The 26863-nt window shown below is 35.4% G+C and overlaps 1 protein-coding gene across 9 annotated transcripts in view; it reads left to right on the top strand.

Annotated features, from left to right (window-relative positions):
* The window catches only part of IKZF2 (IKAROS family zinc finger 2), a 173841-nt gene extending 165026 nt beyond the window's left edge, over window positions 1–8815 (top strand). For all 9 annotated transcript variants that reach the window (XM_059928627.1, XM_059928624.1, XM_059928623.1 and 6 more), the window contains one exon: window positions 2214–8815. In XM_059928627.1, the coding sequence (XP_059784610.1) occupies window positions 2214–2938 (725 nt within the window). In that variant the 3' untranslated portion in view covers window positions 2939–8815. The remainder of the gene's footprint in view (window positions 1–2213) is intronic.
* Window positions 8816–26863: the final 18048 nt, after the last annotated feature.

The raw sequence follows: 26863 nt of genomic DNA, 5'->3' as shown, positions 1-26863 counted from the left end.
CAAATCCCACTTGCCCTAGTTTATGGGCAGGCATAAAAATCTTGATGTTCTTCCAGGTTCTATTTTTGACCTTCTCTTTTTCACACTTTACCTATGCCTGGGTGATATCATCTATTCCCATGGCTTCAGAAGTTACTTTCGATCAACTGATGACTCTCATATCTATATCTCAAGCCCAGATCTCTCTCCTGAGTTTGAGACTATATCTCAGTACTTATTAGACATGACTTATTACTCATAGTATTCCCCAATCTGAATTCACCATCTTTTATCCCATTGCTATCCACTAAGTTCCCCAGTCTAGAAACCTGGGCTCCATACTTAACCTCTTTTTCTCATTCTCTGTGTCTAGATAATCACCAAGTTCTAGCAACATTTTCTAAAATTCTCTCCATTCCATCGAATTTTCTCCATTTCCACTGCCACTCTACTAGTTGAAGCCACCATGATCTCTACATCTCTACAGCAACAACTTCCTAAACCATCTTGCTAAATAAATATCTAGTTAAGTCACTTCCCTGTTTAACCCTTTCAGTTCTTACTGCTCTCAGGATAAAATTCAAATTCCTTAATTGTTGAATGAGGCTTATATTATCTGATGCCAACTTTCTCATCTATTTCCACTCTCAGCCATATGCAAAGTGTAAGTAATCCCTAGAATGCGTCATGCCCTCTAGCCTCTGAGCCTTCCTACCAGCTGCTCTAACCCCCACCATTCCTTTACTTAGCTAATATTTGTCATCACATTCTTCTCTCTGATGTCACTTTCTTCAAGAAGTTTTCTTTTACTATGAGTTATGTATTCCTCTTATTTGATCCCATGCCACATATCACACTGTATTATAAATGATCCCTAAATTGTTGTCACTCCCTCTAAACTGTAACCTTTTTGAGAATATAGATTAGGTTTGTCTAGCTTAACTTTTAAACTCTTGATGTTGCAATATTAATTGTATGCTACAAGATAATTACTCATCATATTTTTTCTTCCATTTTCATTACTCCGATCATTACCTTCATCTCATTTGGGGGACATTTCTTCAAACCTGTAATAATACTAGCCACATGAAAGTATTTTTCCAGAATACAGTTCTTTGGATCAGCATCACACGTTAGGCACCTACAACAACATACTAAACGTTTATAAGAACTTCACATATATTTTAAAGAAGCATTTATCTGTAAGATTTACCTATCAAAGTAACTAAGTATTAGTAGGAGAACACATTGTTTTAGTGGCAGAAGTTTTCAAAGATAAAATATTCTGTCCAAAGCTGGCAATATTTGAAGGAGAAAAATTTAAACTACTATTTCATGCACCAGACTCTTTTATAGTTAATATTAGATATTATGTTGAAGTAAAATTAAATTAGTTGACGTAAATGTTAAAGGGAAAACTACAAATACCCTTCAGTCAAGAAAATGTATAGAAAACTAACAATGGGTATACATACATACCAGCACCATTGCACATGTGTCTAAATAAGAAAGGGGTGATGCAAAAATGAATAATTATCCATTTCAAGAAGCAAAACAATGAAACATAGTATTTTCCAAGCTTATAAGTAAGTGCTTTGGGAAATAGCCTATTTTTATATAGCCCTAAATTTCATTCAATTTATCAGACAATGTCAGCTTTTAACAGTATTTTAGTTGTGGCATTTTAAAATTTTCCAGAATGACATGTATTGGATCTATAATCTTTCTCTAATATAGCAGCTAAATCAACCAAATTAAGCCTACACAATTGTGAGATAACAAGTGTTATAACCAGATCACTCTCGCTTTTATGATCTTTGAGGCTTGGTCACTGATGTTTAAAGTATGCAAAAACAAGTATAATCTCTGACTTATTTTCACCTGGTATTTCTTCTTTCTCCTATAGTGGCTGAGCTCTAGACAAGTGGACATTTTAACAGAGAATGAAAATAAGATAACACACAATTATAACTTTCAGGCTAGATGCATTTTCATGGTGGCATTAGAACAAGTGCAAATGGCTTGTGAAATTTTTTATTACTAATCCTTTTTGTAGGTGAAGAGTATTTGTGAGTCTCAGCAGAATTAAAGAGCTTAAATACTTGATCTAAAGAATAAGAGATACCATATTATGGAAAATGGAAGTGATGAGTTAACTTTGTACTTTTATATTTTTAGTCCAACCACTTATTTTGTTGTGTTCTTTTTTACTTGTCTCCCCCTTTGTCTTTCAGGGGAAAAGCTCATGCGATTCAGCTACCCAGACATTCACTTTGATATGAACTTAACATATGAGAAGGAGGCTGAGCTGATGCAGTCTCATATGATGGACCAAGCCATCAACAATGCAATCACCTACCTTGGAGCTGAGGCCCTTCACCCTCTGATGCAGCACCCACCAAGCACAATCGCTGAGGTGGCCCCAGTTATAAGCTCAGCTTATTCTCAGGTCTATCATCCAAATAGGATAGAAAGACCCATTAGCAGGGAAACCTCCGATAGTCATGAAAACAACATGGATGGCCCTATCTCTCTCATCAGACCAAAGAGTCGACCCCAGGAAAGAGAGGCCTCTCCCAGCAATAGCTGCCTAGATTCTACTGACTCAGAAAGCAGCCATGATGACCACCAGTCCTACCAAGGAAACCTAGCCTTAAATCCCAAGAGGAAACAAAGCCCAGCTTACATGAAGGAGGATGTCAAGGCTTTGGATACCACCAAGGCTCCTAAGGGCTCGCTGAAGGACATCTACAAGGTCTTTAATGGAGAAGGAGAACAGATTAGGGCCTTCAAGTGTGAGCACTGTCGAGTCCTTTTCCTAGACCATGTCATGTACACCATTCACATGGGTTGCCATGGCTACCGGGACCCACTGGAATGCAACATCTGTGGCTACAGAAGCCAGGACCGTTATGAGTTTTCATCACACATTGTTCGAGGGGAGCACACATTCCACTAGGCCTTTTCATTCCAAAGGGGACCCCTATGAAGTAATGAACTGCACATGAAGAAATACTGCACTTACAATCCCACCTTCTTCAGATGTTGACATACCTTTTTTTTTTTAATATTATTACTGTCATTAATTCTTATTTTGTGGACGCAGTGTCATTTGCTCTGCCTAATTACAATAAGGAAGAAACAGAAGAGAGAAGGGATGGGATATTGTTTCTTGACAACTTGGCTTGTTTATTTTATGGGAATTGAAGAGCAGTTCATTTCTGCCATGCATAGATGTTAAGGTATATCATGCTTTGAGAAAAACATAATCACTTGATTTGTAAAGATTCACCTAAGGATTCTAATTTGCCACTGATGTTCAGGATTATGATTGAAGGCAGGAAAGATTAGCGTTTTCTGGGTAGGACTTTCACAGTTTAAAATGGGATAAGTAATTTTACTGTTCAAAGAAGAATTTGTTTCAAAATGTAAACTGTTTCTTTTTCCCTCTAGAGATCATGGAACACAAACACATTATTTTCAGTGATAACTCCTTGGAAGACTTGTTGTTGTGGGTTCTATGTTTACCTCCCCATAAATTCCATAGAATTTATAATATGGTATGTTGTACACTGTACCATATAGCAAAACTTTTAAACTACAGGTAGTTAAGGACAGCTACAAATACATCTGAGGTCCTAGGATCTTATTTTTCTAAACTTAAGCACTGTTTTTCCATAGTTTTGATGACTGGCATTTTATAGACACCCTGGCAGCCTTACTTTTAACACCTTTAATGAATAGTATTTTTATCTAGTTTTCAGAATAACATATGGTCTAAGAGTGGCTAAGAGGCAGTCAATAGTTTCCAGAAGGGACCTCTGCTTTTCTTAAATTTGTTTGGGAAGTTTTCTTTTAAAGTTGTAATGGGATGGCAGCATAGTATATGTATCTTTTTCTAAAAGTATGCTTACGATTGTCACTTTATCAGCATTTAATCAGTGTTAACCAGTCAGCAGAAAAATATAATTAGGCTAACAGTAGGGGGAAAAAAAAGTCCACTCAGAAATGCCTTTTCTGGTATTTCTCTTTTCACTGGTTTTTCTCAAGCTGTGACCACCCAGTGTTTTGTCCATAGTCTGTTCATCTTTTACTCTTCTAGTGGAAGGTCTATAAAAATCTTGCCATAGGCTATTTCTTTCAAAATCTCCTCAGAGCAATTGCTAATTTGACCTGAATGTGGTAACTTGAACCCCATAAGATTATGGAACTAGGGCTATTTATTCTAGTATTTCTTCAATAATAATATTTACCACTTTTTGGTACAAGGAAAAGGGAACGTCTTTGTAACCGGTACATTAACTAGAGATAAGACAGAAAAACAAAACTTATTTTTACCTTTTTCTTGGAGTCCAGAATGTGACTGAACCTCCAAGCTTGTGTCCACATCCACATTTTTCTGTCTCAAAAACATGCAACTATTTATAAGTTCTTGTCAGAAATGAATCTCAATCCCTTACTGCAGAATTTTTCTTCTTTTAATTCATACATACGTTGCCATATTTCATGTACAGATTTTAATTTCTTTTATATGGGTGCGCCTCTGCTTTTTCTTTGCAGTCTTAACAGCACTAGAGGGGAGGAACTGAATGAAACTGATTAAATTCATCTTGGGGGGCACCCTTGGAGGGGGAACTTACTGCCTGTGTTTAGGGAGGACAGGCCTGACCATGACTGGATTATCTGATAACCATTTCTGAATACTAAAGTTACATTAAGCTGATAACCGCTGTAAAAAAAAATCATTACATGGGATGCTGAAACTGTGTTTCTTAATGATGCAAGAATGATGTGAGAATTAGCAAGACTAGAGAACTGTGGACAGATAGGCAGATCTGGCCCCAGTACTGTTCTTCACTCATTTTCTAGTTTACCATCTGCTTGCGTAAGCAGCTTCTAAGCACTGACACAGCTAGAGCTAGGCAAAAATGGTTACAACGCAACTCTCTTTTACTAGCCCTCTGTGGTAATTATTTCTGAAGAAATGTCTAAATTGTTCCTTTAACTCTGAGAGAAGGCACCAAAACAGAAATGCAAAATGTTTTAAAGAGAACGTCCACTGTCACTTTTCCTGCATGCTTTGGTACATTACCGCATTGTGAACATACAGTGTATTCAAAGGTGAAGCATGTCTTTGAGACTTCCTCACCCACCTGCCCCAACCACTCATAAATAATTGGAATTTAATTTTTTTTTCCTTTTAGAGGAAGGTAAATAATTTAAGGTTAGTGATTTTGTGTTTTACTACAATTTAAGGAAATATTTGGATGGCAGTCAATATGTTCATAACTTTGGCTATGTGTGAGTTTCTGCTGGCATCATCTATGAATTTTTTTCCTGGTTACTATTTTTTATTTTCAGTGTATGAACAATCATGTACCTACCTGCCCTGGGATGAAACTGAATTTAGGTGGACCTACAGAGTTGTATAGTACCCCCATGAGGACAGTACTAATGCACTCTCCTTTTCTGATTTCATCTTTTTGAGAATCTTTTTTATTGAAAGGACTTAATACTTTTGAGAGTGTATTTGCTACAAGTGTGTACTTGTACTTTCTTAGCTTTATATAAGGAACAAAAAGAGGTAAAGATGGCTCAGGGTGTGGCAGGGACAAATGAGGACAAGATCAATTCAAATGTGTAGTTTAGACAGAATTTTTGTGGACACAGTGCTTCTGGGAAACCCTGGATGGCTATATTTGCATGCTTCTTCACGAAAGGAAATATGCAAGGTGGTAGCACCTAAAAATAGATATGAGAGTCAGACACCAAATAAATCAAGTTTTACATAACAGTTATATGCCCAGTTTATTTAGGTGAGATTTCCCATTACAGATTATTTGAGGGGCATGAAAATAGGTTAGCTTCTGTATTTTCCAGTTTGGCAAAAATTCATCACATTGCTTTGCCCTAATTTTGCCCAGAATTTTATCTCCAGCTCCTGTTAGAGAAATGTGTTGCCTCTCTCTGATAGTGGTCAATCACTTTTAAAAAGCCATTCTAATCTGGCTTGTTAAAATAGTGAAAGTGACCAGTAAGCAAATTGGAAGAGATTTTGAGTTGTTGAAACATGCCATTGAGAATTTTCTGGAGGGACAAAATGGGAGAACGAGAGACTAGGATTCAGATTTGGCTAAAAGTAGGGATTGTCTCTCCTACATACATACAAGCAGCTATATACATGCATCATAGTACACATACACACACATTCTTTTAAAGAAAATTCATGAAAAAAAGCAGAGTGATCAGATGTGTTTCCAGAGCCTATAGAGAGTTAAAATTATAGTTAATACCTGAGCAACTTAGTAGGTTTACTTTACCAGATTGTACTGAGAAATATTAAAGTTACTAGTGTGTCTTTAGGACTAGTTGCAACTATTCAACTTAAACCTTGAGGCTTTACTGTGTACTTACAGAACAAATCAAAACAAATCAAATCAAAAATAAAAAAAGCTTTAAGTTGATTTGATATAACCTCCAAAGTGAAAGAAACACAAATTACTTTTGAATAGGAAGATACAGAAAAGAAAAATTTTCAACTTTTACTTGTTGACAAATGGAGAAAAACAAGAATGTTTTAGTGAGCTTGGTATTGTTTTGATTTATGGTTTTTGTGTCTCAGTTGTAGACCTCACAGAACCATGAAGTTTTATGATATTTTATAAATGTTTGACAAAATTTACATCAGTGAAGGCATTTAGATGAAAATGATGTTTTACTTACTTCCCAAATGTTATCTTTAAAGTGATTCCTTATGGTGGAAAAAGAACAGAAAAGGCTGCAAAAATACAAATAAAAAACTATATGCTCCTGGTTTCAAGACAGAACTTAAGACTATAGGAGGTACTGGATACATTATTTTTTAACTTTGAATTGTTCATTTTACAAAAAGGGATAAGTTACATTTGTGGTCATCTTTAGTTATATTTTATATATATTTTAGTAAGTACTATCTGTGTGAAAATATTCTAAAACAGAAAATTCCCCAAATGCAAAAGTAAAGAAGAATGGGGGGGGGGGCGGTGAAATTAAAGTCTGTATATATGAAAGTTATCTTAGAAATGTTTTTAAACCTCCAGTTTCTGCAAGATAATTAAAATATACAGTAACTGGTCTTAAGATCCTGAATTTAATGTATTAAATACTTATAAAATTTATTTATATTGGTGCCTTTTTAAAATGCATTGAGAGAGTGTTGGTTAGCCATTGTAGCTCTACCACACTTTTATTGTGTATTTTTAAAAATCACTTAAAATTGATTACTATATAATTCTTCTTTGCGTTCCTAGGTCAAAACTGTTAGAGGAGTTTCCAGTACAGAGACTTTCAGCTTATCTGCTTAAAGTAAAAGGAAACTTTGAAACCAGATGTTAATATCTTTTTAGTTTGATAATATTTCTGAATACCATTACAAGATTATGCAGGTAAAATATGAAGTAGAGGGAAATTGTAGCTGTGAATTGCATTGTGGTATGTGTTTTTGTTTTGTTTTTAAGGAAGAATAAGTTCTAATATCATACAAGGCTTTATTAGTGGAATTTTTGGTCAATAAAATATAGTATTGTTTTGGAATTTCACCTGTAGACTAGTGTTCTGCTAGTCTTAGAACTTCTGTCTTCTAACCTGTTAATGTTTTGTGGAATGATGTAGAGAAGTAGGTAATTAATTCTCCTTGAACAAAACAAAACTGAACAGTCATATCGCATTGCTGTTCTCCAAAGCATAATCTCAAATGGTTTCCTACCATGGTTGGGTATTACTTGCAATGGATGTGTTAAAATATGACAGCTTTTTAAAAAATGAGCTGCTTGTTATTCAAAGCAAATGTCATATGACCAAGAAGCTGTGATATGCTAGTGTTTCTTTTTATCATAGTGTATTGCGCTAGGCCAAATAATGACATCTTGAATATTTTTACATTTATTGCAGAAACCTAAAATTTTGGAATTTCCATACGGTTTTTATGTAACATTGTATTTTTAGCCTTTTAGTTTTCTCTTGCTGTACTGTAAGTTTGTGGATATTTTTCACACACACTCTTAGAAATAAGTTCCTAATTCTGTTTACGGGGTTTTTCTCCGGTAACATTGCATTTGTATATTTTCTGTATAAATTTGTTGTGAATTAACCTTTATCCCATACAGAGAGTGGTACATGAATGACTAGTTTTCTAAGATGTCCTTTTTATTGTGAATAAAATATAAAATTTAGAGGCCCTCTGCTAAGCCACATAAAGTACAGCATAAAACTTCATATAGGTACAGATAAGCCAGTTTGCAGTTAATCGGGCCCTTCAAATTACCTCAAGTGACACACAGTAAGAAAAGCTTCTTGAACGGGTGGAGGTCACTGAATCCCCAACTATGCACTTATCAGGATTCTACTTAATTTACTGGAAATGGATTTTTTTTAAAAATGAATACACTGTAACAAGGGAAGGACTCTGGGTTTTGTTTTTTGTTGTTTTATTCTTCTGTGTTTGTTTTTTTTAAGTAGTTCAATTTCTGAAACTGTGATAAAACATTTTGACTGTCAAGCACGCTCAGATTTTAACATAAATCACTTCCCCTTCTGTGTAGTGAAGTTCTTTGTGATCTCTTAAATTTTGCCTACTCTCTCCACCTCTTTTCTTTTCTTTGTCCACGTTCCCTCCATCATTGTCTCTGGACATCTCTGCCTCTCTCTCCCCCTACTAGTTTGAGGATTAGGTCAACTCTTACTTCCAATTCATAGGTCTCTTAAGTCTTAATTTTTTGTGTATGATTTTTGTTGGCTGTATAATCCGCTGACATATTTTTATACTCAAGTGTAGTTTTATAATTTTTTAAAAAAGGTAGTTGGATTAAAACTAGTAAGGTATATAACCCTTGTGTTACTTTCACTTTCACTTTCAAGTCATCTAAAATATGACTTCAGAGATTATGTAATCATATTAACATGATATGTTTGCCTTCCTTTTTTGCTGGATTTTGTGTTCTGATTTGCTTTTCTTCCTAAAATGTGTATTATGAGAGATTAAACAATTTTTTTGCAAGAATTTAGAAAGATGTTAAAAATCTGAAGCAAAAAGTCTTAACTATCTCCCAGTTGGGAGAAAATGCTTTAACATTACTATAATAATATTCCAGGTTTGGAGTGGGCTCTCCAGGCTCCACATTTGCTCTTAATAGTTGACCTTTTAGACCATGTGTTATTTGCAATCCCAGAATGGTTGCTTCTGCTATTTAGTTTAAAAGATGTTTTCTTTTCTTTCTGTACAAGTGCAATACTTTTCTTGAAGTCTTAAAAACTATGGTTATTTTTATCTTTCTTTCGTTAGTTAAAGACAAAAAGAAACCCTTGAAAATTATGGTATGTTAGTTAAAGGACACAACAAGCAAAAAGAAAAACACTCCACAGACAAAAGATTAGAGAATGTGGAAACTACTGGTCTAATCTCATGGTATCTCTATTTAGGCTAAATTTTCATTGCAATTAGTAATCTTTTGCCTGAGAAATGTGTCCTAAAGTTGAAATTCTTAGAGACTGAATTTTTTTCTTAGACCCTTACCCAGTGTTTTAAATTAAGAACCTAGTATTTTTTTATTTCTCTATTCTCCTTTTGGAAATGAACTTTAAAATAAAAGTAAAGCACTTAGCTCAATTTTAAACACCTATCACCTATTGGAGAAAATTTTTAAGAAATATTTGGAGCACTCCTGTTTTCATACAAACTTAAGTAAGAGGTATTTTTCATATCATACATATTTATATGTAGTATTCTGATTTTCTTTTTTTTATACCTGTGTCCCTGTAGTAAAACTGCTGTAATGTAAATACATATTTGGTTTAAAAGATAACATTTCTTTGGCATTTCTTTTAAAGGCAGTTACTGCATTTGTACAGTATATGTCTTGGCCATTTTAGATTTTTTTTCTTTAACAATACCAAAGGTAATTAGACTACTTTAAAAACTAATTGCTTGACAGTTTCTAGGATATTTTAAGTTTTAGAAGCGAAAAATAAATAGGTCAAACCAGTAAACCTCATTTTTTTCAAACTAATAATTTGGGAAAATAAAAACTATTGTTTAAAAAAAGATATATATATATATATAAATATATATGTAAAATTAAAATTCCAGACCTTGTATGTCAGGTTTGCTCAGTGTAATGTAGTTTTTTTAAGGCTCAAATACCATACCTCAGAAAATGAGGTTTACTATGGAAATACTGAAACAGTCTTTGCAGCTGTGTGACAAGTCACTCTGCTATATACCAGTTTGGAGACCTCCGCTAACAGTTTTGTCACTGCAGACTAAAATGTGGGACTTGTATTTTCTTTGTTTTTAATGCACACACATACATGTTCTGAGCATGTATGTGGGTATTGTGTATACGTGTATGAATGTTGTATATGCATGTGTGAGTGTGTGTCTGTATGTATGTACAACTAAAGAAGCTGCAGAAACTTTGTAATACTTTGTGAAAAGGATTATATTATAAAGGTTTGTACTGTCTGAGTGCACAGCTACTGGAATAAATTTAGGGAATCTCAGGAACAAGCATATAATTTGTCCAAGATTTATTTCTTCTCAGAAGTGTAAGTGCAGTTTTTAATTCTGTATATTATTTAATATTTTACCAATAAAATAAACTTCTGACATAAAAAGTTTGCTATAAAAACTTTCTGGCGAAAATTCTGTACACAAACACATCTTTCAAATACAGAAACCTGAACTATTGAATCATATCAGGCTTACGTTATCATTGCCATCGTGTATACATGTCATGCTTCCTGACCCAGAGATTTGGGTACCTGTGAGATCAGAAACCTCCATCATTACTATGTAGTCCACCAAAGCAGAGAACAAAGTAACCTATGGTTTGTTAAGGATGACCTCTCTTTTCTCTTCTGGCAGTTTTCATATATATCTTATTTTACCCTTAAAACAAATCTTAAAGGTATGTATGTCAGAGCCTATCCCCTATTTATAGAAGAAAAAAGTAAGACCTGAGGGAAGAAAGTTGTGACTTGCTCCAGAGTACAGAGTGAATTACACAAGCCGTCCAAGTAATGGTCAATCACCATATTAGAAACCAGCATTTCTTAGGAATCAGACCAAGATTAGATTAAGGATTAAGTCATAGAGATTGTTCAATCACATAGGCAAAAATGGGTTGTCTGTTATACTACCATTTCAGGTTATACCACCACTATGTGAGTCGTAATCTCCTCAGATTTTAAAAATATGGTTTGCTTTAACATAAGGTTTGTTGTTACAAATGTCTTCATAACTGGAAACGTAAAAGAACACATATGATTATAAACTCATTTTATTGAGCTTTAGCTATCTTTTATCCCCCATGCCAAGTTAAAAGTCCACCATCACATTTGAGATGGCTATTAGAATTTTCCTCCATCCATAAGTATTAGAATTTTAAGAATATTTATCACATTCCCCAATAATTTCACTTCCACATGCCACAGAGAATGAAAAATGCTACATATTCAAATGAAATGTTACTTCATTGACCAGCCTTTAATCCAAAATACTAACCTACCTTGTGGGGGAAAAGTGCAAACAAATGAAGTAGCAAGGTTTAAAAGTGTTAAGTTTAGAAGGATCCCTTCAAGATCAGCAAGAAATATCAAATTCTCCTGACTTATAGTATCGACAGAAGCAAAATGAAAAAGATTTTTTAAGCCTGCCATATGTTCTTGATTTTTCTATTGCAGTAGAGTCAGAGAAATGATAAATAATTGAAATCTTGATATGCTTGTAAGACTTTTATCAACATGCTCAAGCCCAAGGGTTCCCTGGGGTGTGAGCCACCTGGTGAAGGAAGTTCATTTTTAGCATTTTAGCAACTCTGCCTCTTGCTATTAGGGAGTACTAAGATGGACCTGTTAAACATTCAACAAAACCTCATGTTTCGTTAATAGCCCTACTAACAGTTCCCGATGTGATTTTTTTTTTTTTTTAACTTCTCACTAGAGAGACCAACAAGGATAACAACTGGTAAAACTGAATTTTCCTGCTTTTCTCTGGTTTGGCACAAAACTTGAGGGAGGTGCTTCCATAAACTAGCCTAACAGGCAGAGGGGAGGAATTGATAAAGAGTATAAAGTACCCATAATTCCATATAAAAATGGGGAAAAGTAAAGGGAGATCCCAGAAAATAAACAGATGCTCAGTCTGAGAAAAAGAAATGTTAGCCTTTTTCTTTTTGTCCTTACTGCTGCCCTGTAATCCCAAAATATGTCTTAGATCAGACCAACTACTTCTAACTTGAAGTTCTGTCAGGCACAGGACAAATCCCTCAAAACACAAGGAGGGGAAAGGGTAAGCCTGGACGAAGTGAGAGAGCATTGACGTTACATTTGGTATATACACTACCAAATGTAAAACAGATAGTGGGAAGCAGCTGCATAGCACAGGGAGATCAGCTCAGTGCTCTGTGACCACCTAGAGGGGTGGGGTAGGGAGGGTGGGAGGGAGATGCAAGAAGGAGGGGATATGGGGATATATGTATAGCTGATTCACTTTGTTATATAGCAGAAACTAACACAACATTGTAAAGCAATTATACTCCACTAAAGATGTTTTTTAAAAAAAAACAGTAAAAACAGCTGCTGCCCATATAGGTGTTGAGTTGTTTGTTCTAGAAGCCCTTAAAAGAGCTATATGAACCTGATCATCTGACCCATTGGAACATATGCAAAGAAGCAAGAGTTATAAATGCACAGGAAGAACCAAAGGTAAAAATGAAGGTAAGGGTGTGTGTGTGGGGCACGAATGGGCCTTAGGTAAGCCTATGCCTAAAGAGGCAAGAGTCATGCCGTATTGTCATTTTACCTCAGCTGATGGAGATGGGATCAGAATCAGCTGTCTCCACTGGGAGGGTTTTGTGAAATCCCTTGATAGGGAAGTAGGAGAATTTAACTGAGGGAATGGGAATAAAGTCCCTATTATCTCAAAGCCCTGGGCCCAAGTATTGGTTCTGGTTTGGTGGATATAAAAGCTTAAGAGACTATGGCCCACACAGCTTTTGCAAATGATGGGGGAGTTTCTAACATTCCCCATTCAGAAGTAGGGATGGGGAGACCTAGGGCCTTTGGCTATTAGAGCAATAAAAGTGGATGTGTATCTTGGAAGCTGAATATCCAAGTCTAGGGAGTAAGTGGCCTTATTTTCTTTCCTATTTTTTTCCTTCTTCCCCTGTTTTTTCTCATGACGTCATGTAGTTCATCTACATCTCTTTCCAGCTTTTTTCTCACCACCCTCCTCATCTGTGTCCGCACCAACCTTTTTTCTCTTTCCCCGCTCTTCTCAACATAACCTGTTGTACCATTTGCTATCTGTTCTTCTTCACCCTGTCACAATTCTGATTAATCTGAAATACAATCATTTTTAATATAAGTAATTTAGTGCAACCAGAATATGAGTTTTAACTATGCCTTTTTCTTCTTTACAAGGACTTTACAAATTAGCACAGTTGTTAACTGGATTTATCTAATTTACTCTCAAAGATCTCATGGAAATTGTAGGCTACCTGATACTTTATTAATAATAGGTTCAGGTTGTTGTGATTTTGTTCATAAACACCCCCAATAAGTGAAAAAGCTAAAACTAGACTCTTAATTCTGTATATACTTAGTCCAGTGTTTCATTTCAAAAGAAGTTTATTCAGCATTTGATTGATAAGCCCCACTAATAAAGGGGAATAACAGATTTATAGTCTGAATGTTTGTGTCCACCCAAAATTCACATGGTGAAATCGTAATGTTAATTTGATGGTCTTAGGAGGAGGTGTCTCTGGGAGGTGATCAGGTCATGAGAGTGGAGCCCTCATGAATGGGATTAATTCCCTTAAAAAAGAGACCTCACAGAGCTCCCTAGTCCCTTCCACTATGTGAAGACACAGCAAGAAGGCACCAGCTATGAACCGGGAAGAGGACCTTCACCAGAATGCGAACATACTGGTGCCTTGATCTTGGACTTCCAGCCTCCAGAATTGTGAGAAATAAATTTCTGTTGTCTATAAGCTACTCAGTCTGTGGTCTTTTGTTATATCAGCCTGAATGGACAAAGACAGCAAATATTATAAGGTAGTGATAACAAAAAATAATGTTTCAACAGTCATACCTTATAAGTAATGTTTTGCTTATTGTGATTTTTAAACAGAATGATTCCAGATAAACTCACTGACACAGTCAGGAAGGCTAAGAAATAGCATTAAGTAGCAGGGCAAAAATAATCTGGAATTAAAATTTTTCTGCAGAAATTTTAAAGATGGATAAATTATCCTAAACATGGTCTTCTGAAAACTGCCTTCATGCTTGATTTAAATAAGTGTGGGCTTTTGATTGTTTACCAAGTTTCCTCCATAATTAATGGCGTTCTTTGCCTATCCATATCAGTCTATCCGTATCCTCATACTCCTTTTCTTTCCTTATTGCAGAATATAATTTCCAATATTTATGCTTGTTTTCCAACTCCTTTCTATTTAAAACTCTTGAGCTAACTTGTCATCAGTAATATGAAGATATTTGTACTGGAAGCCCTGGCCATGATATCCAAGTGTTTGCAATGATAAGTTGTCACTTTATGGTATCTTCCAAATTCAGTAAGTGGCCTAGATATTGTGCTTATTCTTGTTAGGTGCTAAAACCTATCTACTAATTTACCACTTTGTTAATTCTGTAGCCTAAGGGAGTTTCCAAGATTCACTCCAGTTCCAATTCTAGCCATTATGAAGTGAGTGATATATTTATGATAAAATCCGACCTGATGTCGTGTACCCTCAGGATTGAGACATGTACAACCATCTGGAATTTCTTGGCTTTGACCTGACAAGTTCCCCAGTCTTCAGGAATGGTTGCTGTAGTTACGCCTACCACCATGTTCCCTTGTCTTCTACAATATAAGTAAGTAACCTGGTATTTTGGCCTTCAAACAGTCTATCCTTTGTCTCCCCACCTCACCCCACCTCCCCTTCTTGTTTTATTTATTTATTTGCATCAGATTGTAACATGTATATATATTACTATCATTTGATAACACTCAAGGGGAAAAAAAAAAACTGGGACAGCAAATGACTCATGTTTTTCCAAACTCTTAGCCAAATTACTTTGTAGTCATCCTAACAAATGGTAGAGTTTGGCTATACCAATGTATTACACTAATATATTTTCCAAGTTACAAGTATAAGCCCAGAGTCTTCTGCTTTCTTCTTTAATGTTTTGACAAGTCTGATTATAGCTAAGAATGTGATCACTTGATCACATAATGAGCATAGGAAAAACTCTACTTCAGGCACAGGTAAAGGGACAACAGCACTTTATTCACCAAGAAGAATTTAAGTAGCTTTCTTGGGTCTTTGAGATATGAAATGAGTTGTTGTCTAATTCTTTTGAATTAGCACTATGTTATTATCTCTCTTACACTTTTTTTTTAATTGCAACTCTAAAATAGACACCGATATTATCTATTTAAACTAGAGTATGCTGAAAAACACTCTCTGCCTTAATTATAAAAATGTGGTTTGGGCTTTTTAAAAATTATTAAACATCCTCTTGAGATACCTGCCACCATATTCAATATGATATTTTTCAGTGTTAATAACATTCTCCTTTGTGCTATATTTTGAACTCTTCTTAGAGTAATTTATCCTGGTCATAGTTTCTAACCTATAGAAAACTTAACACTGAAGAGCTTGATATTGTGTGGTGACTTTGAGGCCATGTAAAAATTTGCTTACATATCATTCTATCAATGTAGATTATATTAATGACGTAGTTTTTTTTTTTTAAGATGAAGTATGTTACATATGCTTGGATGAGTTATATTATACTCCTGTATGTGACTCAGAAAACATGGCACAATTATCCCAGTTTAAAGAAAGCCTCCAAAAATAACCAAGATAAATGGAGGGCATGTGTTTTCTGTGATCACGTGGCTCATACTAATGTCCGTATGCCTTGCCAGCCACATTTCCAATGTGTGTATAACCCAACTACAATTATTAGTCACCACATAGAGGTTTATAAGTAGCTTTGGGTAATGCTAGTGTTCCATGGTAACCTAGCATATTCAAGCATCAGGACTGGTGATCTCTCAGCCTGCTGCTTTTGGACAGTCAGTGTCACCTATAATAATACACCAGCAGAGGGTTAAGGTACAACTAGTATAATTTGTTCACTTGTTACATTTTAAAGTTTGTAAACTTTCTGGGTTCTATTTATCTGCTGTTTGTTCTTTAGTTCTCTGGAGGCTGAGTTATAAATAACCCTTATACTTCTCAGAAGCAAAGACTTTTTCTACTTTTCTCATTTTTAAGTAAGACTTATTTTCACTATTTTGAACCTGTGTAAATTACAAATGCAATAGTCTGGAAAAGGAAAAGAGCTTTAGCTTCTAAATTTGTTTTGGTCTGTGAGATCTAAATTCATCCCATTTGTCCAGTTATTATGGCAGAACTCCATAATAAAACTAATTTTGAGAAACAAGGACAGCAACATCATTGGCCATCTGAATGACAGTAAGAGTGAATGACCTATCCCACTGCATTTATCACTATGTACAAAACAGGCCTGATTTATATGGAGTAACACCTAATTCATGACACAGCAAGGCCTTTTGATATTTTACTCTAAGTATAAAGTTACGCTACATATGGGTCTAAGTCCTTGATCATTTTATTAATATTAAACATAGAATATTTAGGAGATATAGTTATGAAAGCATGTACACGTTTTAAAACCTAGATTTAAACCTGATTCTGTCAAGATGAAGGGAGTAAATTATTATCATTTGAAGATGTAAGGGTTTGTTTTTTTGTTTTTTTTCTTTTGAGAACCCTGAAGAAATTACTTGGTAAATAGCTCTAGAAGAACAAAAAACAAGTATGAAGCAACATATTCACACTTTCATTCTAGGATTCTGGCCCTGTGAACATTATTTATTCTGGGATTCTTGGCAAGGTCACTTTGAGTCCTTGGAGAAGTTTAAGCAAATGTCTACAGAATTAGCCTGTAGGATGAGGCTTTAAGAGAATAGAATGTGCAGATGATTTTGTTTCCAAAATTAAATTTGAGTCTACTTTGAAAGTTTGAGGAGACGATAAGCTCTGTCCCTTTCCTTTCTATACCATCTCTTCCTTTTGTGCATGTTTGGTTCCTGTTACAGTATTCACTAGTAAAATCATCTAAAATTTCAGGGATTAGAATGTCTACTGCAGGTAATCCACTTTGCTAAGTACTACAGGGAGTTTATTCTTTTAATTCAGTTACTTCCAGTGTGTCAGATTGGGTGCTTAGGATATAATATTGAATATGACCAAGTCTGTGTACTCAAAGAAATTATCTTACACTGAGGAAGAAAACAAATAATTAGGAATAAAACATGATAGTCATTACTATAAATGTAAAAGTAAAATGCCGTGAAGATAAATAGAAGGGGAACCTAATTTAGCACTGGAGCGAGAAAAAGCATCCTGGTAGAAGTGACGTCTAAGCTGAGTCCAAAAGGATAAATCGAAGTAAATTTGATGAATGTGGAAAACTGAGAGAGAAAGATGGAAAGTGTGTTCTATGCAGAGGGAAGACATCTACAAACTCCTGGAGAGGAGGGTGGAGAGAAAACAGACAGATGAACAAGAGGAATAGGACAAAGGAGAATCAGAAAGAGAATAAATATGAATGGTTACCTTCAGGAAATTGCATGCTCAGTATGGCTGGAGTATATGATGAGAACAGGGACACAGGAAGAGATAAAACTGGAGAGGTGAGTAAGTAGAGTCAGATATTAGGGCTTTGTTTTTTTAATTCAAGGAATTTGAATCTATACCAAGGGAAACAAGAACGAATGAAGATTCTATTGGGGAGTGACATGGTTAGATTTGCAAAATTGCTTGGGCTTCAGTATGAGACTAGTTTGGAGGGATGCCAGACATGAAGTAGAAGTTGCTACAGTAAATCCTAGAAAAAGATCATGGTGGCTGATGCTATGGGAGTGGTCTGGAAATGGACAGATGTGCTTAGACTCCAAAGATATTTAAAAGGTAGAAGTGCTGGACTGGTGATTGGTTGTATGTAGGTGGTGAAGAAGAAGGATATATTGAGGATGATACCCTAGTTTCTGAGTCAGAAAAGTAAGTACACAGGGTTGCCATTGTTTGATGTCAAAATCACAGGGGGGAGAAACAGATTTGAGGGGTAGAAAGAGGAGGAACATACTGAACACGTTGAGTGTGAAATACCAGTGTGACATCCAAGTGGAGATGTCTAGTAGGAAAGCAAAGATACTAGGTTAATATCAGGAGAGAGATCTGAGCTTAAGTTCATATAAACCCCACTTGGATGTCATACTGGTATTTCACACAATATGACATATAAAATATATGGTATGTATACTATATATAGACACACACATATACTATATATATGGTAATATGAAACCACAGAGTGGATGAGATCATCTAGGGAGAGTGTACAGCAAAAAAGCAAACTTTAAACTCAAGGGATTAAAGTGTAAAGTGTAAGAAGAGTTTTATCAAGGAATGCGTAAAACAATAGAAGGAATGAGATGTACAGAAATGATTATAAAGAAAAGCTGTGACCAAGAATCAAAACACAGGTACTGGGAGAAGGTTTTGGGGCCAGAAATAGCCTCATAGAAAAGGTGGGATTCAAGAGAGATTTTGAGAGGCTTCCCTTGTGGCACAGTGGTTAAGAATCTGCATACCAATGCAGGGGACACGGGTTCAAGCCCTGGTCTGGGAAGATCCCACATGCGGCAGAGCAACTAAGCCTGTGAGCCACAACTACTGAGCCCACGTGCCGCAACTACTGAAGCTCATGTGCCTAGAGCCCGTGCTCTGCAGCAAGAGATGCTACCGCAATGAGAAGCCCACACACCGCAACGAGTAGTAGCCATTGCTCGCCACAACTAGAGAAAGCCCGCACACAGCAACAAAGACCCAATGCAGCCAAAAAATAAATAAATAAATAAGAGAGATTTTGAAAATTCTGTTGGAAAGTTCTCAGAAAGATAACTAAAAAGTTAGGTTGAAATTGTGTTACAAAAGAATTTTAAGGGAAAGCTTCCTCAATTTTAAGTTCCTCTGAATTTGAATGTGTCTAAGAGAAACAGAGCACAACCAGAGACCTCAAACAGGCACAGGCACAGACACAGACCACCGCTTGGCCAGAGAGTGAATCCCCATATACCTCAGCTGGGGTGGTGGGTGGTGTCCAGTCATGTGTGTCTCCTTCTCTCATGAAGGTTTGAACAGTTTTTTGTTTCTCTTTGTGATGTATGCAATAGAATACCATTTAAAATTGTTCTTTTATAGATGTGGCATGTATGTGTAAAACAAATAGTTGTATGTTTGCACTTATTTAAATATGCCATGCATTATCATCTTATTTTGAGCTAGAGGTTTTGTCTCAATTTACAGAGATAGAAACAGGGGTCCTCACCATGAGGCTTTTGGTGAATTTATTTACATAAGCCTTTTTTCTCCACCACCAACTCATCACATGACTGGGAACTGGGGTTTCATAGTCAGATGATGTTCAAGGTCACACTAAGGCAGGATGTACAGTTATAGAACAACCCTGTAGCCCGACAGAGCTTTTAGACAATCTCTTTTACCTACATAGGCTTCTCTGGAACCACTTTTTAACCACAATGTGTTACTGGTCTTCTGGTAACCTGCGTGCTTTGTAGTAAAATTAACTAACTTTTCCCATTTATTATCATACAAATCTTCAGCTATGCACACAAATATAAATTAGCTGGATACATAAAATATGCGCTGCCCAATATTATTATTTTTGCAGGCTATGTAGGAGGGCATTTTACAAATACAATATAGAAAGAATTTCACATCATAATATATGGATAGATTATTTAAAATCTATAATCTTAAGAGAGAGCCTCTTCTATTATACGTATATATTATAAAAATTAATAAAGTTAATTATGGGTGACAACATTTCACCTGAAATAGAAAGTTTATGACAGGACTTCTAGGTAACACTAAACCCACTCATGAGTTTGTGATTATTACGTATCACGGTGCTATGCAATAGAAATGTAATATGTGCCACAAATACAAACTACATATGTGATTTAAAATTTTTCTAATAGCCATATTTAAAATAAACAAGTGAAATTAATTTTAATAATAGTTTTTGTTTATCCCAATATATCTAATATACCTAATATTAGCATAAAAAATCTTATAAGATATTTTACCATCTTTGTTTTTCATGGTCTTTGAAATCCAGTTTTTATTTTACATTTACAATGTATCTCGATTTGGACTAGACATATTTCACTAGCCACATTCCAAGGGCTCAGTAGCAGATCTTTGATCTGTCTCAATAGTTAAACTCAATTGTATAAATAAGCCTGTGTTGTAATAATGACCACAGCTACCTTTTATTAAGTTATGTAACAGTCACTGTGGTGATTTCCATGTTTTTCTTTTTTCATCTTCAAAACAATCATATGATGTAGATGCTACTGTCCACCCCATTTTCTAGTTGGAGTAACGAGAGACTTAAAAGAGTTTAACAGCTTGCCTAAATCTATGGAGTTAACCTGTGATAATCCAGGGATACAAATATGAAGATAATTATATATCATCGCAATATATTTTTTGTTTTAGATAATTTTGTACTTTTAATTTTCAGTGAAGATAGCCAATTTGATTTTAGGGAAAGTAAATGTGTGGAAAAGTGATTGAAGTGAAAGGCGGAAAGGGAGAGACCACTTGACCTGCCCACCTTGCTTGTGGATTAAGAATTTATAAATAGTAAAGAAAAACAAAAGAGATGATGTTACAAAGATAATGATATTGAAGAAAGTGACCACAGGGATGTATATCTTTGCTGAATAAAACTGAAAATGAGTAGAGTAGGAAAGATAGTAGTATATTCTGGATGTGTTTTAATCAGATTATATGAAAGAATTTGTGGTGAAACACAAAAAGTTGTTGAACAGCTACATTATTAAGTATACTGAAAGTAAATCAGTTATAAATGTGTTTAGAAAACTGGAGAATTGATTTTATGTCTGAATTTTCTAAAATATGAAGCTCTGAGTTTGAGAACTAAGAGATTTTGCATTAGATATGATGTCTGAAGAACTAAGATGAGCATTAGGCAAGTCTGATTTGGACAAAATCAGAGATGAATGCAAGAGTCAGTGGTATGGAGTTGGAGGTCCAGGAAAATCCTTAATATAAAGATGTTGTTCCTTTCTTCCCTTGAGTGTGCAGAGATTCTCTACTACTTACAACATTGCAATGGCTCTTTCTTCACTCTATTCATCATCCAGGTTTGCCTTTTTTCATTTGTGTCCGTTCCTTCCATAACACTGGCTTTTCAGCCTGCAAATTAGATCCCTTGTTCCAAACACTAAGCTATTTTTTTTCCCTATCATTCAAGATACCCCTTGGGATCAATCTACTCCAGGAAGCCTTCCCAAACCATATATGGGAAATACAGTATCCTACATGGAGAGAAACAGTGGCATGGATAATTTATACAAATGTTCTCATTCCATGGGTTAAGTAATGCCATAGGGTAAATCTATATCTTTGGGTCTGGTTTGCTTTATATAATCTCTTTCCCACCTCAGTTTCCACATTCCTCTAATTCAGAACACATACTCAACCTTATTGCTCAGGTTTGTATTGTTTCTCCTGCACATTCATCATCTGCCCTTCCTCCTTGCTATTCGCCTATGAGTCTATAAAAAAAATTTAAGCAAAGAGAATATTAATATTCACGGATAGCTGGCAAGTAAGAATTGATCGAGACCAGGAAATGCTTTACTTCTATTCCTAGAAGAGGTTTTAATTTACTAAGTGGTTAAAGGAGACATAATAGAGTTGAAAGAGAGAATGAGCTTTGGGGTCCATGGACCAAGGAGACCCCAAGATTTATTTGCTTTGTAATATTGCTTATGCTATTTAATCTTTCTGGCTCAGTTTCTTCATCTAAAGCAGTGGCAAGTATACCTACATGGCAGAGCTATTTATTCATTTATTTATTAATTAATTTTTCTCAGAAATATTACACGTGCCATTTAAATATTAAACATAAGATATAAAAATAAAAATAATTTCCTGACTTCCAGAGATATGTAATAGATTAAAAGGAAATAGAAACAAAATGAAATGTTAGTAAGAGTATTTTAAAGAGGTAGGTTGGGAATAGGTTTAGAGTACGGTGGAGTCAAAGAGGGAAGTTACACATTTTACTTTGAAGGATGGAGGGATCAATCAGGGAAGTCAGGCTATAAATTAAGATGTTGACACTTGACCTATACTGGAGGAAAGACAGGCTATGAGGAGTAGGTATTCCACCTATTTATTAATATAGTCATTTCTTCAGCAAATATTTATTGTGTGCCCAGCACATGGTGGTGAACATCATGGTGAAAAAAAAAGAGATGGTTTCTTTCTAAGACATGCATGCTTCTCCTGTCCTCACAGTACATACAGTCAATGTGGAAGAGAGACAACTGTGTTAACAGAGCACTCTTAACAGACCTCCACTTAACTGACTTGGCAAACTAACTAATACTATCAATTGCCTTTGCAAAACAAACTCATTAATATTCTGGGCTCAGTGAAAGCTCTCAGACAGTAGGCTACACTCCAGTAAGCCTACACACTTCTCTCATTAGTTGAGTTGCATGCTTGCCAAGAATTAGTTGTGTTTATGCTCAAACTATTTATGACAGTTGACTTATTATTGTAACCATGTAATATAATTAAACATTGCTTACATAATTTGGTGAAATAGACTGTAACGTGAAAGAGTTGTTTCTTTGAAAATTAAGTTGAATATTTTGGAAAGACTCAGTAAAGGGAAATCATTAAAAACATTTCTACCAAAATTAGGTAAAGGATGTAAACCAGAAAACACTGAGAAAAAAAGTCTTAATAATCCAGAAAATTTTACATTCAGATTGGTTGGTCAATGTCTTTAACTTTTCACCCTATTTTAAGTTATCACTGCACTTTAAATAAAGTGAAACTAGAACTTACACATGGTGCACTGTGGTAAAGAAAGACAATGGCTCTTTCATTCAGCGTACTCATCTCCAAATTAAAAGTCATAGCCCTACATCAAAAAGCTGGTGGTGATTGTGCATTTAAAGTATTAGGCCAAAAAAAATTTTAAGGTATGTAGATAACGTTTTTATAGTTCCCCAATTTGAATCTACTTTATTAGCAGTCATATGCGATGAAAGCTTTTAGTAAAGAAATGTGATGTAATGATATGGCAAATACTGGGACCTTAGAAATCTACAGTGGGAAGACATAATCAATCCTAGAGAACAGGAGTTCTGAAGTAGGAGAAAGCCAGGCAAAGGAAGGGAGTAGGATAAGGAGAGTATCCCATGCAGGCAAAACAGAGACAAAAAAAAAAAAAAAACACACATGAGGAACTGAAAAACGTTCAATATAGCTGGACTGTATGGTATGAGAGTGAACATGGCAAGTAGTCTGGGCTGGAAGGAGGGGCCAGATCCAAGTCTTGGAGAGCCATATCAATCATGTTAAATCTTTGAAACTTATCTTGAAGGGTTTTAAGTCCTGAGGGTTATATTATCAGATTTGAGTTGAGGTAAAATAACTGGTTGAGTGTGGAGGCTAATGGGTTAGTGAGCAGCAGAGTTGAAGGAAAAAGATAAATTAATCTAAGTAAGAGATGATGGCAGCCTGGATTAAGGCATAGCAGTGGATTTGGAGATATGTTGTGGGGTTTTAGAGGTATTAGTGAGGTATCATCAAGATATGATAACTGGTTGAAATGTAAGGTTCGAAAAAGAGTTGTAGAGGTCAAGTATTGATTCTCCTAGATATCTGGCTTAGAAATTGGGTGGATGATTCCATTTATAGAAGTGTGCAACTTGAATGAGAAAAAGGTTGGTTTGGGAGGGTAGGGGGATAATGAAGTCCCTTCTGGAAACACTGTGGATAATTATGTCACTTATAAGACCATCAAGTGGGAAAGTCCTATGAGCAATTGGGTATATAGGGTTCAGGAAAGAGGTAGGGCTTAGAAGAGGAAAAGAAAAAAAAGGATTTGGTGGTGTTTGCATACAGATGGTAGTTGAAACTACAAAGTGTAGAGGATCTCCCAAAGATAGTAGAATAGAAAAAAAGAATAGAAAAACAGAGAAGAAAAGAAAACTGCATAGGAAAGAGTCCTGGGGGCAGAATATTGAAGTATGGGTAGGAAAAAAAAAAAAAGCCAAAAATGCAATTAATAAAGGGGCAGCCAAAGAATCAGGAGGAAGGGGAGTGTTCCAAGTGTCCATTACTGCTGAGTGAAGATACTCAGTGGTACATAGGCCATGAGTGCCCAGGATGAAGGGCACAATCAAGCGACAACCTGTAGCCTAAGGCAGACTGCAGTGGGATGAGGAGTGGGGGGGGGGGGGAGGGCGGGGATGAAGAAAGGGAGATGAGAATGCCATTATTTTGTTGTTTCAAAAGTCATATGCAAGGTGAGGTAGAAAGAGAAAAGCCTGAAGAAGCTAAAAAGGGCCAGGTCTGAAGGGCCTTTTGTGCCAAACCAAAGGGAGTTGCATTTTACACCACAGAAAATGCAAAACATGTAGTAAAATCTACATAATAGAAACTAGCTCACTTTGACAATCTCGAGGAGGATGGGATTAGTGTGGGGTAAGAAAACTGGTAAAGGAAGCTGGTTAACACAAAGCTTTCAACCATGATGTAGTTGCACACATATGTGCTGCAAGTAGTTTGCTATTGAAAATATAGTACTCAAATTTGCACCAGACTGAAATAAATGGGAGCAGATTCAAGTTAACCTCTTTAATAGTGCCACTCTTACTACTATTCTAGTATGTTTTCTCATGGCATGGGAAAGAAAGGAGTAGAGTTATAGCCTAAACTTCTAGAATTGTACTTGACATTGACTATGACTGAGGGAATGAATCACGCATGTAAACATCACCCTGTGTGCTGATGTCAGGAAAAAATGGAGAGGACCACTGAGTTAGAGAAAATTGCAATCACTGAGGTAGAGATGACTAGATCCTAACTAGGCATTGTCAGCGGTGATGGTAAAGAGAGCAAGGATTGTTGGAGTGAAGTTACAGAGTTAGAAACAACAGGATTTAGAAACCAATTGGGTGTGAGAGGTGAGACATTATCCCCCAAATAGCAATACTCTTTATTAAGGGTTTTAGTATATCAGGAACTCCAATAAGAACATATGTAACATATACCATCCCATTTCATCTTCTCAATAGCCTTGCAGAGTAGGTAATTTTATCTGCATTTTACAGAAAATAAAACTGGAGTTTAGAGAGTTTAAAAAACTTTTCCAGGGTCATCCAGATTTTAAGTCACAGAGGTAAGGTTTAAATCCAGATTTACTTGATTCAAAATCATTGCTATTCATCCTTACCCTATGCTGTTGTGCAAGTCTAGAGTGAGTCTCACATTAGGTGTTTGGTTGTGTGATGGTAACATCAAATTCAGATAGTAAATACAAGATGAAGAGCAGGTTTAGGGCGGAAATGTTGAGTTCAATTTTAAATATATTCTGTTTTTTAAAGCCTGGAGAATATCCCTGCTGAAGATATCTAATAGATAGTTACATATATAAGTCTAGAATTTAGGGGCGATGTCTGGGAGGAGATAAAGATTAGTGAGGCATTAGCATTTAAATTGTTGTTAAAGTCATGGGGATGGATGAGATTTCCCAGGGAGACTGCAACATGAGAAGAGAATCAAGTGGAGAGCCAAGAAACACCAAAATTAAAAAAGAGGTCAGAGAAAAGTATCAGTGAAGGAGACAGAGAAGGAATGTTAATACAAGTTAGAGGAGAGTAGCAGAGGGTGATATCACACAGAAGCAGGAAAGAGTTGCATGAGAAGGGAGTGAGGGAAAATTACCCAATGCCACAGAGTGCTAAAAGATGACTGAAAAAAGTCCACTAGATTGAGAGGATTGGAAATGAGAAATACAACAGCAGGAGTTTTAATTTTAAATTATAACACTCAGTATTATCTAAGGTCTGGAAATATACAGCTTGTGGAAAGAAAAGTATCAACTTTTTGAAGGTCAATTGCCAATGCATTTGAAAAGCCAGCATTCTCATTCTAAGGATTTTCTCAAAAAAAAAAAAAAAAAATGAGGATATTCATTGCAGCATTATTTAGGATAGTAACCATCTCACAGTAGTTAAGAGCACTCACTCTAGAACCGGACAACCTGAGTTGAAATCTGCCACTTACTAGTTCTGTGACCCTGGGTAAGTTACTTAACCTTTCTGTGTTTCAGTTTCCTTATTTGTAAAATAGTAAAAGGATTACCATTGTCAGAAAAGGTTGTTACAGCCTAACTGAGTTTTACAAGAATTAAGTGAATAAATACTATAAAGTATTTATATTGTTTGTTAAACTAATATAGACAAAAATAATTAAAATATTTAATGGTAAGATTGATTAAAAAAGTATCCATGCTTTATGATAACATGCAACCATGAAAAATTGGTAACTATTTAACACTATGGAAAGGGATTAATAGTTTATTATTAGAAAAAAAAGTTATAAACCAAATGAATACAATGACTCCATTTATGAATAAACAATGTGTACATATGTATATAGGACAATTTTTAAAAAGCTATATATCAAAGTGTTTATTGCTGGGTGGTTGGATTATGCATTTTATTTCACTTTTAAATTTGCACACATTTCTAAATTGTATATATATATATATATATATATGCATAGGTATATATACATACACATACATTGTTTTATAAGAAAAAAATTAAAAGCATCCTGGAAGTCAGGATATAGAATAAATATATAATTTTTTTGGCAAAACTTGT

This window comes from Balaenoptera ricei, chromosome 7, assembly GCF_028023285.1.
Source record: "Balaenoptera ricei isolate mBalRic1 chromosome 7, mBalRic1.hap2, whole genome shotgun sequence".
NCBI lineage: Eukaryota > Metazoa > Chordata > Mammalia > Artiodactyla > Balaenopteridae > Balaenoptera > Balaenoptera ricei.
The sequence above is the reverse complement of the archived record's forward strand: the minus strand, read 5'-3'. Positions and strand labels throughout refer to the sequence as shown.